The sequence below is a fragment of the Aythya fuligula genome, chromosome 15, assembly GCF_009819795.1.
Source record: "Aythya fuligula isolate bAytFul2 chromosome 15, bAytFul2.pri, whole genome shotgun sequence".
In the NCBI taxonomy this organism is placed as follows: Eukaryota; Metazoa; Chordata; class Aves; order Anseriformes; family Anatidae; genus Aythya; species Aythya fuligula.
Window position 1 is genome coordinate 7,083,438 of NC_045573.1, and position 16,333 is coordinate 7,099,770.

Genomic DNA, 16,333 nt, shown 5'->3' on the forward strand with positions numbered 1-16,333 from the left:
CCAATAAATTAGATCTCATCTCTACTTAAGCTGTTATGTCCTAATTTGTTCACTTATGTAAACAGGCAAGGCACAATTCAGCAACACAGAAGGACTGTCACAACATCATTTAAGTGAATGAAGAACTTAGTTGTTCTGGCAACAACTGTGAATCTTTACAACAGTTGTTAATTATTATGCCATTCTAACTGAGATGGCTAAAGCTTTTACATTATCTAGAAATGCCATTTGCATATGCAGACTCATTTCTTAGACATTTTGGATGTAGACCATTCCATTAAGAGGCCTTGCTGACTAGCCACTACGTGCAGCATGCTGAAGAAGTGCATAACAACGCCAGCATCGCCACCCAATGGCACCTTCATTACGTGCTGCTGGAAGAGAGATGAAAATTCTTCAGGTCAAAGAAATTATTGTAATAGTGCTCTGTGCCATTTCAGCTGCCAAATAAAAGGGTTTCCTGGTACACACAGCAGAGAATGGTGATCATCTCCTACTCTAATCACTCAAACCAAACAATACAACCTACTTCAAGAGCTCTCCCCACCACTACTTTTATGTGAGTATCGCAGATTTTGGAATCTCAGTGCAGCCTCAATATGGCAAGTGAAAGGCCAGCCGCAACTAAGTCTACCCACTGGTTTTACCATCCAAGTTTTTCCACGTTTATAAGATACGATTACAGCAGCAGTACTCATACATACGGAGATTTGAACACAGACTGCCAGATCACTGGTATGAAGATCACGCTGTCTGTGACTGCCTTCAGTTTCCTACAGTTTCTACTCTTAAAGAATCTTTAGAGCAACAACTGGGGAAAAAAAAGTAGCATTTCAATTAGCTTTGCAGCCATACAATTCTATCTGAAAGCATTTTCATGGACTTCTCCTTCAAGACTTGAGGGTTTGTGTTCCTCAAGTTTCTGACATGCACTTCCCCCTCAACACGTTTTAAGCCAACACTTAATAAAAAATTAAAAAATCACGTTTAGAAGACTAAACACACAACTACACAGAAAACATGAACAGAAAATATTAAATGCAAAAGAATTCACCATTAAATGTTATTTAGTGACAAGTAAAAACTGTTTTACAGGTGCCGCATTGTGGTTAGAAAGACTATTGCTACATGAAGATCTGCAAGACACCTGTAATCACCATGTTTGTGTAAAAATCAATCCTAAAAGAAGAATATGAAGGCCTTACAACTACTCTGACCCAAGTAAAACATTAGTGATTAACTGGAAAATGTGCAGTTTCTAAATTTAAGAAACAAATTCTACTCCATTAGAGGACCTCTAGGTCAAATATAAAGACTGAATTCAGATTTAAAAGCTCTCTTTGCAATCACAGGAAAGAGTAATGAAAAAACACTAAGGCAATTCCATGTTTTGAGGGAAAAAAAAAAAAAAGCCAATCTATTTTCATTCTAATTTGAGAAACAAAGAAATTAATACAACTCCCCCCAATGTTTCAGTAGTTGCAATAATACAGCTCTACATATATATTAAATTATTAATAAAGTCTTGATATAATTAAAGGACTTCTGGTAACCTACATGAAAACACTCTGAAGCAGGAATTCCTTTAAGTGCAGTATTGCTGAAGAACACACTGTACTGTCATTAAGTTGACAATGGCTTAATGCAATCTCCCATTTACAGGAAAATCTGTCATCTCACAGTTCAACATTGAGACCATTGACTTGGGTGGATGAGAGATTTTGATGTGATCTCAGCTGGTAAACACTGAACTTGTTTTTCACAAATTATAAGTAAAATTAACCGGGATATTATTATTTCACAAAATTTTCAAAAGACTGTTATGAACATCAAACATTAGCGAAAAGAAAGGGATAATGCTGCTGAGCTCATCATCTACTCCAGTGATAAAAATTCTAAGCAGAAAGAACTGAAAAAAGAAGTCAGTGAGCAGTTCCCACACCAAGCAGTACAGAATAGGTTCCACAGTTAACTGTTCTCAGCAGGTAGAAAACTCTACTTACTAAAATTTGTAACATACAATTAATAACATTGTAACATGCCATATATGTAAGTTCATTAGGTTGTAACAAAATATCAGTTTCCAATCAGTTATGGCAGCATTTACAAGTGAGTGAGTTCTGCAATTCCTGAACATTAGCATTGTTTATTTCTTCTTTGTCTTCCCACATAAAAGCATTCATTAACTTACATTTCCATCACTCCTCTGTCCACCTTTGTGTGTGATAACTACAACTTCCATCCATTTACGCAGGTGTTGCTATCAAAAAAGATAATTAATATTATTCTTCTAATTATACCATTCCATTTTAGCAAGTGACAGCATATACTTCAAGAAAAGAAAGAGGCAGAAATGATTGTTTGAGGGAAACAAAGGGAAAAATGATTAGTTACTTTTGTTCCCTCAGATTGAAAAGTTAATTTACTATTTGAAACCATACAGTTTACAACTTCAAATACTTTCAACTCCTTCCAAACTGAAAAGGTAGGAATATCACCTAAAAAAAGCTGTTATTAATCTATATGCAATTAGAAGACTGAGTTTGGGTGTGAAATGTATAGGCATCTTTCTCACATCAAAACCATGGCACTCTCCTGCTAGGAGAGTGCAATAGGGGACTGCTAAAGATTTTTATTAGAATATACCTAGAAACTTTCTTTTTTAATTTAAATCTAAAGCACTCTACAGGAACAGCAAATGCTGAAATTTGTACCAATTCAATTTTTATATAGAACAAGCAAATATGACATTTAATGATTAAAAAAACCTTTCAGCTCTCAATGTAGTTTTACCACTAGCAACTGAAACTAGAATCTGAAACTGAAAGTCAAGTGTGTTGACTTCTAAAGGTTGCCTCAAATTCTCTCCACATTCAAGAAAGCAAGGCTTGTAAGAGTACATACAATAAAAAGCACAAAAATTTGAAGTCAGATAGGCAATGATGATAGGCTTACACCTGTTCAATTATTTGCTACATACATGTACATATAAATATTTAAATAGCCATGGCAAAAGAATAGAGACTTTCCATACACACACTTTAAAAATTGTAAATGAAGTAAGAAAGGAAATACCTTCCACTAAAATGGACTTAGCCTGATAGGAAGTAAAATGCATGTTCAAGGGATTACTTACTATATTATGCTGCTGGCACCTTACTTAGAAAGAAGTATGACCAAGCAGACCTTAATATAATGAGGTATAACTTCACAAGACGAGAACACCTCTTAAATTTTTGGTTTAGCAGTTCTTTAGAAATTAAGACAAACTTTAACCAAGTAAATGTTTGAAGATACTCATTTTTCCTATTAATTGTAAAACAAAAACATTTTACTTGAAATTTATACATCAAGTCACTACTGAATTGTTCTTTGGCTTAAAAAATACTAGTACATGTTAAAAGACAATTTCCTCCGAAGGATCAGAAAAAACAAAACACCGCAATACTTGAGTGGGCTTACCATCATTTGATCACAGAATTTATCGTTAAAAGAGTTTGGAAAAAGTCTAGTGACAGATGTCAGACGATTCACAACATTTAGTGTCAGGCTTCGATAGTCCCCCAGCATCATAAGCAACGGCCTCATGTGTGTATGAATTTGATCAACTTCTATTGTAGCTCCTTCCAAGAACTGCAAGAGAGTATAGGTTCAAAATACAGCACAGAGCTTAGTGACTTCTGTGCAAGCAACTTACTTGAAATAATTTCTGCTGATTTCATTTTTTTCTTTAATTTTGTACTTTCAGAATGCAACAGTTTGAAAGATATTTATTACTAGAAATATATGCAATGAAAAGATGGAAAACACTTTAGTATTCTTGATGTACTGTGGGATATTCCATGAAACAATCAAACAGGAGGCCTTAATTACAGACAAGGATTGAAAAATTGCCGTAGTTATAACTGAAATTTACAGTTATAGACAAACTCCCTAGGCACTACTTTATTAACAAATGGCTGTGAATCTGGCTGAAAGCAATGGAGCAAATGTCTGTTAAAATCCACACGCATAAGTGAGAAACATAAAAGGTGAGAGAAAACCTGGCTGCAAGCAGCCGGACAGAATATTTCCTTTTATAATTAAACATCCTGTGGGCATTGATTTATCACAGGAAAAGGTGGTAGAAATTATTAGAAAAATCTCATACCAAACGCACAGGTCAGAACAACCCTTAGTTGCTACACCTCTTACCTCTCAACTGAACTGTACTGTCAGCAAGTCCTAACTGGTCAGTGCTTTTCCTTTCATGACCAAAGTAACATGAAAAGATGAAATCTGATCTCTAATTAGTCAATAGCCTAAGAAAATGTAAACCACCAGCATTACTATACTGACATTCCCTGTAACATACCATCCAGTTTACACCTCATTATGAAGAGGTTGTAAGCATTTTTATCATCATTTTCTACACATGAAGGAAAGGTATTAAATCTTATAAAATCTTGCTGAAGTAGAATTAGGTCTATCTACCAGGCTGCATGTCATAATAAGAGGACATCCTTTTCCCCATCTTTCCAGCTTTTCTCACATTATAGCCTAGCATCCACAGAACAGATGCAGCATAGCACCATTACTAATTCTAAATTAGTAATAGCACACAGACGATGCCGTCCCTTAAGGTAACTGCAATACTGTGATGCAGAGCTTAACTCTACCATATTGCTTCCATTTCCAAAACCAACCATGTCTCTACCAATTCTTTTGGGAACAAAGAGGAAACACAAGAAAAGCTTTTACAATAAAGCCAGACACGCGCATTTGTGAAAATGCTAAGAAAGGCTGATGCATCTTCCCAACTTTCCCAAGAAGATCTGTAATCGACACATAAAGCAGAGAGACCATGAAAGTTGAAAGCAACATTGTTTTAATGCACTAACCTTTCTCATGCATGCTTCTCCTGCCTCCTGCAGTTCATTATTTGTTGAATTAAGTGCCTTGAAAAGTGCAGCAATAATTTTCTCTCTTGACTGAGGTAAGTAATTGCAGGCAGCTAGAGCATCTGCAAATATCAAAGTAAATTTCTCTTTGCTAACTCAATTTCAGAAAGAAAGGAAAAAAAAATAATTCTACATTTATTCTTTTCAAGCTTATTTTACTTCATCTTAAATTACATACCGCTAAAGCCCAGAATGCTTTGCCAAAAACAACAGGCATCATAAAACAAGAAAAGACTGGAAAGTCTATTAACAGAGTTTTAGTTTTCATATATAACATAATTAGTCTAAAAATATTTTGGGTTAATTTCAGAAACTAAATCTTACTCATTAAGGAAGCAGCAATACTTCCCATTATTCTCCATTAAACTGTGACCTCTAGAGAGCAGTCATCAGTCTTCAAGCTCTCAAGTTTTCTGCTGATCTTGGGAAGAAGATTGCCCTTTGCTCACAAGGACACTTATCTACATCTAATTTTGTTTATGAACTTTCACTTACTTAATGCAGCAATGCGAAGAGGTACAAGTGATGGAAGACTTTTGTAACAAGGTAGCTTCATTAAGGCATTATCTTCAGCCTCACACAAATTCAAGAGCTAGGGAAAAAATAAACAATCATTTTAGCACAGCATTATGAATGATGGTTGAAACAGTATTATCAGTCATCCTTTGAGCCTTGTTTCCTTAAAGACACAGGTTTACTCAAATTACAATCCCCAAACTTCACCAACAGGCAAAAATTCTACTTGAAATTAGAGTGTAAGTTTCCATGAAAACTGACAGTTAGCCAGAGACAAGAGAACACACTAATACTGCCACTAAAGAAAAGTCAGGCAAAACTTAGTGTTTTTACAATTTGCCAAAACCTAGCAGGTCTATTTGCAAACATGTTGCACATATGGTACAGGGTGTAAAAGAACGTCTACAGAAAAGTTTGCCTCCTGAATGGCAGCGAAATACTGAAAATACTGAGTACAGGGGTAAGAGAACAGATGGAGATTAAGAGGAAAGAAATATGCTGAAAATGTCTTCAGTAATTCATATGGTCATGGGTCACTGCCCTGAGGGACAGTTCTTTTCTGTAGAACCCTCTTTGCAGAACAGTATTTTCAAAACACGTGTATGTTTCTGTTAGAAAGCAGTGAACAAGTTGTAAAGAAAACAATGCAAGTTAACAATGCCCAAGCTATGTCTATATCCAAGAACATTATTACAGTTGAGATCTTCACAAAATCAATACATCGCTCTCACCTTTATAGACATTTTTTGACACTTTGTCTTAAGGAAAAAAAACGAAGGTCCTCTGCATGGACAACTATATCCCATACTTGCCTTGCTAACTGCAATTGCTGTTGGTATCAAAGCCCTTAACTTACATTTGGGCAATACTGCTAGGAAACCAAGGGACTAGACAGTTACTCCACATTAAATCCACATACTAGGGTTTTGCTTTTATATCTGATGTTATCCAAGCAGTTAGGGACTCAAAAACCTTAACGGAAAATGTATATGTTTTGGTGGTACAACCATTGGTATCATATATATGCTGTGCATAAAATAAGATTTAAATATTAAAATCAGGCCTATTAGGACTAGGAATGTAACATGAAGATTTAACATGTTAGAACATTCTACTTAGCTCAGAGCTAGTCATTCTACTTAGCCAGTCATTCTACTTAGCTCAGAGCTTAGTCATAAAGGCAGACAACTTCATTGGTCCACATTTCAAAAGGCAAATTCTTCATTTCCAGGGGAAGTTTAAAATACATAGAGAAAAATGTATTTGCAGCAATAAGAATTCTGATACCATCGTTACTTCAGAAGCTACATTCAAATATGAGAACATAAAAAGGAAGTACCTCTGTGTAGAAAACCTTGTGTTCCACAACATTTAAATCCATTGTAAACAACCGAGGTTGCAGGGTTGTGCAAAATGTATTCCCCTCCATCAGTCCAATCTGGGCATTTGCAGGTTGATGCCTAAGTAAATGCTTTTTAGGAGGAACCATGTCTTGGAGGACCTACACAATGCAATTTCGATTACCAAATTAACACCATATTCAAATGATCCCATAGACCTAGCCACTAATACAACATTAGGCATGACCACATTTCTATTCATTTGCTGCTGGGGCTCCAGATATACCTCTTTAGAAATCACTAAGCAAGAAGAAAAAAATGTTTCTCTGATCTAACTGAATTCAGTCAGGGAAAAAACTCAGGGAAAAAATCTCCAAATATTACATATCCTCTGTGAACAGATCTATGGTAGTTTATAACTTCACATAACTTCATAAACATTTTTAAAAAGAAATTCATAGACTCAAGCATTTAAAACATTCAGGTCCAGAAACAAGTATTTTAAGCTCCTAAAACATCAGAAAGGAGAGACATTCAGGTAAGTTTTTTTCCCCCATTACAGCAACTTTTCACTCTCCTCCATAAACACCTTAACAATATAAGGTATCAGCTGGGGGGCTTCTCTGTATGTTCCCAAATTGCAATAATGACATCTATAATTTTATATGCTGTGGAGGCCTTTAGGGCTTATGTATGTTTATACTAGCTTTTCAAGAGAAAAAATGCTATCAGCTAGCAAAAAGTGATTTCAACCAGCTTTGATCTGCATAGTCTTTCTGGATATGCCTCATACTTAGATATAAAACAGCAAACACAGGTTCAAAATAAAGTATCTATCTGGCCTGCCATCTGATGGGTAGTAGGATGCACAATCCATAACTTCAGGAAGTAAATCACTATCAATGCTGGCTAAGTGATGAAGCAGTACTCCAGCCACAGTGTATTTTAAACAATGAAACACAGTAAATGACAAACATATGCTATCAAGCCACTAAGAACTTAATTCGCTAAGGTGAGAAAATGCACTCAGAAAGACATTTTGAAAAGTCAAACTGGTAAACAACTTTAGACACGCTTGGACTTCCATTAAGTATTTCTGCTTACCTCTTTGTGTGGCTCCATAATCACAGTGACGCTTTTTCCAGTGACCTGCGCAAGTACTTGTAAAGAATGCATAGCCTGTTTTCTCACAGTAGAGTTTGGAGAGGTTACTTCTCGAACTAGATCATGTGTCACATGATGGAAAGACTTCTCCTGTGCTGCTAGGATTTCTTCTGTTTTTTCTTCATCTTTTAAAGGAGTTGCACATCTAATCAAAAGCTGTTCTAGTGTGGTCTTTGCCATAGCAACCGCTCCATTGGAAACCTGAAGTATCATGGATTATTTTTATTTTTTATATTTTTTTAAAGTACAGAACAAAAATAACAAATCTACACACTACTCAACAACAAACTCTGCACTTGTCTGTCATGAATCCTCTGGAAAAGGCACATGTTCGACTAATCTTCCCACCAATCTTCCCAAAGCTGTGAGTTGCAATGAGTGAAATCTAAGAGCTGGAACACCTTAGCAGTGGCGTCACCATATGATTCACAACTGAGAAAAGATCAAGAAGCCAATTCTCTAGGTATCTGTAACTACATACAGTTTTTTAATAAGATGAACACCTTCAAACTAAATGCAGTCCAAGTTACAGTGAATCTAGAGATCTTTCACTAATCTAAATGAGACTTGTACATTTCTACTCTGAATTGAGCAAACGCAATTATTACAGAAACGATACATTTTGAAGTAAAATCAAAATCAGAAAAAGCTCAATTTGTGTGAATTAAGAAAAAAAAAAGCTAGTTTCCCCCACATTACTTGATATAATACATTCATTCTTCACCTCTCCAGTTAGATCCATCATAACAAAGAGAAGTGCCTTCAGGAAAGTCTGCTGGTTCTGGAGGACCCAAATTAGTGGAAGCCGTTCCATAAGAAATTTAATTGACACCACGCCTCCTAGTTTAGCATACCAAGCTTGTTCGTAGCAGCAAGCACACAAACGTTCCACAATGTAGGAAAACAAGGGAAGTTGACAAGCCTGGAAAAAAAGAATTCTTTCAGTTTGTTTTGTCAGCTCATTGGTATTTTCTGAAATTTTAGAAACAAAATTCAGCTGTCTGAAACTAGATCATTTAATCATACATTTTTTCTAAATAAGAAAATTATGCATAGTATTACCCTTTCCTTTGACCCCAAGATGATGCTTGCAACATCAAATATCACTGCTAGAGCCACCTCTCCTATTTTGCAGAGCTCCTTCTCCTCATAAGCCATGCAGATTGCTATGGCATCAATAAGCACCAAGGGATCCATGCCTTTCGACCCATTTTCTTCGCTATGAAACATAGCTGTGCTAGGCTGGCTTCCAACCTGATAGCACTGCAGCAGAAAAGGACCTGTAATTTGTATAGGGAGAGGAGGAAGAAAAAGATAAGACAATGGATATTGAAATATGAATAGTCGTTCAATTAAATTTTACTACTTTTCTGACTAGGGGATGGCAAAACTAGTAAGCAATGTGTCAATTTGCATATAAATGGATTGTAAGGTATTCTTCACTCTTAGAAGAAAAAAAGATTACATCTACTTGAATATTTTCTTCTATGCACTACATTACACACTGCAGAGGCTTGCTAAGAAGATTTAATTAGAATGAAGAAACTTAAGAAATTCAGATTATATTAATACACGTTCCAAAAGTCCAATTCCAAACAAGAAGTTTACTTCATAAGTAGAAGATGCTGCATTGCTTTGCATTTACTTAGTTCCTCTAATAGTCCCTCAAAATTGCAAGCAAAAACAACCCAATTAAAAACCACCTGCAAAAATAACGGCATCTAAGTTACACAAATGCTCTGGAGATATACACTGTTCCAAGCCCTATTTATTTTATTTGCTTCAGCATTTTAAGAGTATTATTAGGTGACGTTTTTGAAAACTTGCTTAACAATTTTCACTGCTCTATTATTTACAGATAGTTAAAAATAATTCAGCCACAGAACAAAACCCAACACATCTACCCAGAATATCATGACATACTTGTTATAATAGTCAGTAGCGTTAAGTAAAAAACTTCACCCCTCTCACGACAACAAGATCTTTAGGGCACTTCACTTACCACACTGCTGAGCTACCGCCACCATTGTATAATGGCGGATCAAGCTGGCTACAAAAGGCAGAGCACTTGGTCTCAGATCTTTGATGACTGCTGACATGAATGCCCCTGTCAAAGCCTGCTCAAACGTTTTACGAGCTGGAGTATCCTGAGCTTTGTACCGATGCGAAATAATTACACTGGGTATGGACTTCTCAGTAAAGCTGAAAGACAAAATTAAGTTCATTATAATCCTAAACTTGGCAGTATTGGCAGCTCAACCATGAACATCATCAAGTACTTGATTTACAGTTTGCTCTTGATATCAAACTCCTTTTCCACCTCCCGTTTTCTCGTCACTTTGATAGAGCTAGACCGGTTCACTCAGTTGGTATTAATTTTGTCAACCACTGGTCTCAAACATGATGGATAGCTCAATTTCTTCATGAACATTTAAAGCCAGTGGTTCAGAAGAAGCCACATATATTCCAAATAATAGGTATACAGGCTTCACACTGCAACTCAATTACAGAATGTCATTTTCAATATTTTGACATTTTCCCTTTTTTAAAATGACATTTGATTTTAATCTTTCAAGACTGGAAGATTACTTATCAAATCACTGCCCCAACAGAACCTATTCATTGCAAAACTATATTTATGTCAAGTCTAACAAGTCCCAATTATAATAGCAACTATGATCTTTAGCAACACTTACTATACTGCAACTCAAAGTCAGCACACACTTTGTAGGCAAAGATGTGAAAGTTGTTTAAAAGCAATGAACTTTAGTATTGATGACTCAAATTTTGAAAGATGTAAAAAATAAAAAAAATCCTATACTGCCCTAAGACAAACAAAGTCATACATCAAAACCTATCCATCCATGAACATCAGCTGTGTGTATGTGACTATGCTACAGACTGGTCACTAAATGGAAACTAAATTTTATATCTCTTTCACTTTGGTAAAAAGTTAGAAGCACGCACAAAACATCACAATCTTATCTTTGAAACACTATTAAACATCGGAACGCTCCAATTACTTAAATATATTAAACTACAATTAAATTTATAAGAAACTGTCTTGTTGTATCTAAAGATTGTGCATTGGACTGTGAGTAGGGGAAGAAAATTAAAATTTGGAACATTAACAGATTGCATTAAGGTTTTTTTAATTGCATAAAAAGATTGCATAAAAAACAGATTTGCATTAAATAACATGCAGACAAAACCAAGAGGAAGATTTGAAAAGTCCTGCATAAATTTGAAAGGAAGCAGGATAAACCAAAAGGTAAAAACATCATGCAGAATACATTGTTTAGACTAACCATTCTCTCTAAATTAGGTTACTCTAAAGACACTATAAATTTTACATACACATTTACGTTTAAAGAATTGTCATACTTGGGATGTGCCAGAAGTTGATATAATGCATGCTTATTATCATCCAAGCTCATCATAGCTACTAAGAAACACTTGATTACTTCCCAGGCTTGCCTCCGATAATACGGCTCTGTGTTAGCACTCTTCAAGCAGTCCAGAGCAGTTTCAATTGCCTACAATCAAGAAAGAAGAAAAAAAGATAGTAATAAAACACTATTTCTTAATATTTATTATAAAGCGATTAATCAAGGGAACAGTATTTTTAATACATAGTCACTTAAAAAACACTTACAATTTAGACTGCCCAAATTAAGAAATACAAAGAATGCCTGTCATCAGTGGAATGATGATTAGCAACTCCTGAAACAACTTTTTGCATTTTTACCTGCAAAGTCTGACAACTCAAAAAAACAAAACAAAAATAAAAATAAATTAACAAAACAAAAAAACAAATACAAGGAAGTGGGTTTATATTCTGTTTCTTCATTACAGAATAAATGAATTAGAAATCTCTGTCTAACTCAAGGGATATCAGAACATATCCATGTGTGTGTGAGGTCCTAAAAACTACTTTTAAGTATGCAATTTCTATAATGTTGAATATTTATTAATTCAAATCTGGAATTGAAGGCAAACATAGCACACATTTCATCAAGTTGTTTTTTTTTTCTTTATAAGCAAACAAACTTTCAAAAAGTCTGTAATGAAGGAAAACTGAACAAGGTAACTTCTTAGCATAGAATATGTCCTTAATTCTCAAAAAAGTCCTTACTTTTTCCATAGGGAGCTGAATAGATGCTTTACAGTCTGAAAATTCTATTGTAATGCTGGGTCCTTGAATTTCTGTGACCACATATTGTAGTTTCTGTGATTCCTTTAACATTTTCCTGTTACTTCCACCAAATTTACCAAGTACGCGATAAGCCACGTGAGAAATGCTGTCTGCAGGATTGCGCAGTGTACGCCACAAGGCCTGTATTTTTAAACATGACATGGTCAGAACAGCCTCACTTCAGAATTTTTCAACTTATGATGTATAAAAACAAGAAGTAAGAACCAAGCAAAACGTTTATTCTTTTATCTAGGTACTATCTACACAACATAACCTCCAGGAAAAAAAAAAATCTATATGGAATAAAAACAGTAAGTTCACAACAGTTAAACTGTAAACAGATAGTCCTAAACATAATTCTGGATTAGGCTAATATAATCAGATACAAAATCTTTGCAATACTGCAATGTAATTTTGTATTTATGGTTAATATTAGATGGACAACGTCATTAATTTAATTAAAAACAGAACACTAAAAAAACACCACCATGGGCCAAGTTAAATAACCTCAAAGAGCTAGTTTCAACATCCAAAAAGAAAAAAAAGGCAATGTAGACTATATGCTAGCACTGTTAGAGGAAATAGCCACATTTGAAACATTGTTCCAAATTTTAGCCACGCCATCTTCACTGGATATGTAAGATTGTAGTTAGTTGTCAATCACAATATGCTGAAAGCAATTAGTTTTGATTGTCGTTTTCAATAAGTTATCAATTTTTAAACATTTTCTGTACTAATTCATCTTGAACATAGCAATGTTCTTCCTACTGAGTCCCAATTCTTAATTTTAACCTCTCAACAGGGGGTATAGAAGAAAACATTAATTCGCTTTTAAATTTTTCAGAATTTTGAGTTTAGCAGCATAACACCAAATGGTGTTTTGCACTCAAATCAGACAGGCATGGTTCTCACAACAGTTTTTTCAAGTTTTTATAAGCAAAATTTCACATAAAATTCTAATATTTAGTGAATCAACGACCTCTTGTGGTTTAACAGGATACAACACGTTTACCTGCATAAGCTCAGCTCGAACTGGTTGAATATGATCATACAGAAAGTCTGGCTGCAAGTTGTCCACGCACAATTCAAGAGTTCTTAAGCCCTGGCTAACCAGGGTTTGAGATCCGTTGAGAGCTGACACCAAGGGATCCATCAACATTGGCAGGTAAGGGAGCAATGAGCTCAGACGAACTGGCACCGTGAGGCAGAGCTCTACAAACAAGTCCTTCATGTGTTGTTTATGAAGACCACTTTGCAACATATTAAGTCCTGAAAATCATTGATAAATTACGCATTCAATAGAAAATAACAGTCCATAGTTCATTGCTCAAAAATTTCTATTTCCTATACTTAGAATAACCTGGCATTTAAAATTATGTAAAGTTCATATCTCTAAAGAATGTATTTAGAAAATATATTCATAATTACAACTTCCATCTACGGATTTTATGCATTGAATGTTTTTGTAGGTACATGCATATACAGAAAGAATATCTATGCATACACTGAAATTTAGTATTAAATACATGTTAAAATACAGTAGCTTTTGAATACAGTACACGAAAATAAAAAAAGATTGTTGACCCAAACCTCAATTTTGTATCAATTTAAAAAATTTACTTGGAGAAAATTGTTTAAAAAAAATATCTGGATTCTTGAAAATGAAGATGAAAGGTGTATGGGTCATTCACTGTCCCATACACACTAAACATATTCCCCAACTTACTACACAGAGTAGGAAGATTTCATATATTCCACAAACACAGCTAGCAGCTTTACACTGACACGCATTTTACACAATGAGTTATACATAACATACATATTTGCTAGCTACAATAAAAATTGCCCCTGCAAGTTTCTTGATTCTAAATCATGTGCATTTACATTTCAAAAGTGCTTTGTGTAACTTCAGACGACAGAAGATAGACATATGCAAAGTAAACCCAAGGATTTCACTCTCCTGAAATTGCTCTCATTTAGGTTACCCTTAGGTTTAAGTAGTTCTGCATGCTTCCTTGGTCACCTCCAATATCTCTGGATGATAGCCCTTGTAAGCATATATGCTAATTTAATCAAACTGATTCTTATTTCCATTTCTTTTTGGAAACTGACACTACTCGCATTTATATTTATCATGCACCGGCAGGTGTACACACATCCTCAACTCCAGGAGAGCCAGAGCTTCTCTGTAACATTCTTCCCTTAATACTGGTGATGGCCCGGCAACCTCACTTCTGCTACTATCCTTACACCTCACTCTTCATGCTAATAAAATTACCCATTGCAAAACATGAAATAAACAAACACCCAGCAGTCCCAAAAGAGAAAGCAGAAAACAAGCAGCAGAAGTTGTGAAGCAGCCAGAACTATGGAGCCTAAAGCAGCTGAGAGTAAATCCAAGATATTTAATCAAGTGCTAAGCTCAAAGTCAGCAGCTACTTATCGGAGTTAGGGCTTTGTGGTTTTGATGTTTGTTTTTTAATTACATAATATAACTTTATTACTAGTATTCACATAAAAAGATCAGAAACTGGGCAGGGAAATAAAGGTATTGCTCTACCTTGCAGTAAGTTTGGTAACAGCGGCAAGAATTCTTGATATAACAGATCATGACTGCCTCCTCCAATAGATCTGAACAGTGCTCTGAGCAGCAGGAAATAGTTATAGGGCTCTTTGGCAGTCTGTGCAAGTTCCATAGAGCTGTTCACAATCTTGTGTAAATGTGGCTATAAAAAAAATAAAGCTTTAAGATTAATAAATCATCAATTTTATCATCATTGCAGTGTAAGAGTTTAGCATGAGACAAGATTTTCAGATCAAAAACCTTTAGTTATTTCAAGTAAGGTGGTAACACCCTAACTTTATAACCACTCAAGGAATTGTTGAAAAGTAAATCTGTTATTTGAACAGCACCAAGAAACAATAGTATTCTTTAGTTAATTAAATGCTGCTTTCACATTAGCCGAACAATCAAGTCTATTTGCTACTCTAAGCACTAATTGTATTAGAACAGAAAACCTTCTACAAATCTGATGTAATGAAACAGATTTGCTCCAGAGAACATAAGGATTGTAGCATAAATGTCAGAACAACAACAGAAGACATTTCACAATATTAGTTTACTCCAGATCTAACTTCATCATTAATTCTTAAATGTTGTGAATGTTAAGTTTACTTTAAAGACCAACTTTACAAGGAAAAAACAGTTACAGAACCAAAAATTAAGACTCAGTGGCCTTTTAGAGCAGTGGACATTAACAGTTTGCAGGCAGGAATCATTAAAATCTGTTGCTAAACACAAGGATTCTCCCATATCAGGTAGAAACAGTGACACAATTCTGGATTTTATTAAGATCTAGAAGTATTCTACATTGCTATGCAAATGCTGCAAACAGCCTTCATCATTCAATTAAATTGTCTAGCCAAGGCCCATATCATCAATCCTGATGAAACAAAAACGTAACAAGCATGAAACTGTGAAGGTAGTAAATCACATTATTTAAATTGGATCTCCATCTTATAAAATCCAAATGACCTCGATTTTGATGACAAAAGAGAAGAATTTAACCAAGATTATAAGAATATTGCATCATATTAGTTATGATTATTGCTTCACATTACTTTCATCATTCGAAGAAACAGGGAAAATCATTGTATCTACTGTGTTCTACACAGAAAACAACTACTGAACTAATACTGCTATGGCAAATCATTAAGAAAAGAAAATATTATATAGTTATCAGTATCAGACATTGTGTTTATTTAAAGGTAGGGAGAAAAGAAATGGAGGGTCACGTTGTGAGAAGGAGCAGTGTTCTAATACTACTGTGAAGTTTTTCTGTATATAAGCAGCTGTCACTTGTACAAAAAAGCACTCTCTTGCTTCAAGCTCAGAATAGTGTTTCTAAGCTCAGCGAAAGAGATGATCCATTTTCAACATACAAAATAGATTTTTGAGTAAACAAACACATTAATAGAAAAATAGAATTCCTCAATGCAAACTTTCAAAACATGACAAAAATATATTTTTAACTCGAGGTACATGTCATCACTGAACATAACATAAAACTAACAAGATTAACCAACACACACAAAAGAGATGCCAATCTAATCAACAAGATTAACCAACACAAAGAAAGAAGTGATGCCAATCTAATCAAAAGCCTTAAGTTACTATG

At 34.9% G+C, this 16,333-nt stretch overlaps 1 protein-coding gene across 4 annotated transcripts in view; it reads right to left on the bottom strand.

Moving 5' to 3' along the window:
* The window catches only part of TRRAP (transformation/transcription domain associated protein), a 90,366-nt gene that overhangs the window by 57,615 nt on the left and 16,418 nt on the right, over positions 1-16,333 (bottom strand). For 2 of the 4 annotated variants that reach the window (XM_032197384.1, XM_032197381.1), the window contains exons 20-32: positions 14,716-14,881; positions 13,168-13,424; positions 12,096-12,296; positions 11,345-11,496; positions 9,963-10,162; positions 9,023-9,240; positions 8,685-8,882; positions 7,901-8,161; positions 6,796-6,957; positions 5,436-5,532; positions 4,881-5,002; positions 3,463-3,633; positions 2,192-2,260 (exon numbers count right to left, since the gene is read on the bottom strand). In XM_032197384.1, coding sequence (XP_032053275.1) covers positions 2,192-2,260; positions 3,463-3,633; positions 4,881-5,002; positions 5,436-5,532; positions 6,796-6,957; positions 7,901-8,161; positions 8,685-8,882; positions 9,023-9,240; positions 9,963-10,162; positions 11,345-11,496; positions 12,096-12,296; positions 13,168-13,424; positions 14,716-14,881 — 2,274 coding nt within the window. Of the gene's footprint in view, positions 1-2,191; positions 2,261-3,462; positions 3,634-4,880; positions 5,003-5,435; positions 5,533-6,795; positions 6,958-7,900; positions 8,162-8,684; positions 8,883-9,022; positions 9,241-9,962; positions 10,163-11,317; positions 11,497-12,095; positions 12,297-13,167; positions 13,425-14,715; positions 14,882-16,333 lie in introns of all 4 variants that reach the window. The other 2 variants (XM_032197383.1, XM_032197380.1) reach the window with 1 other exon arrangement.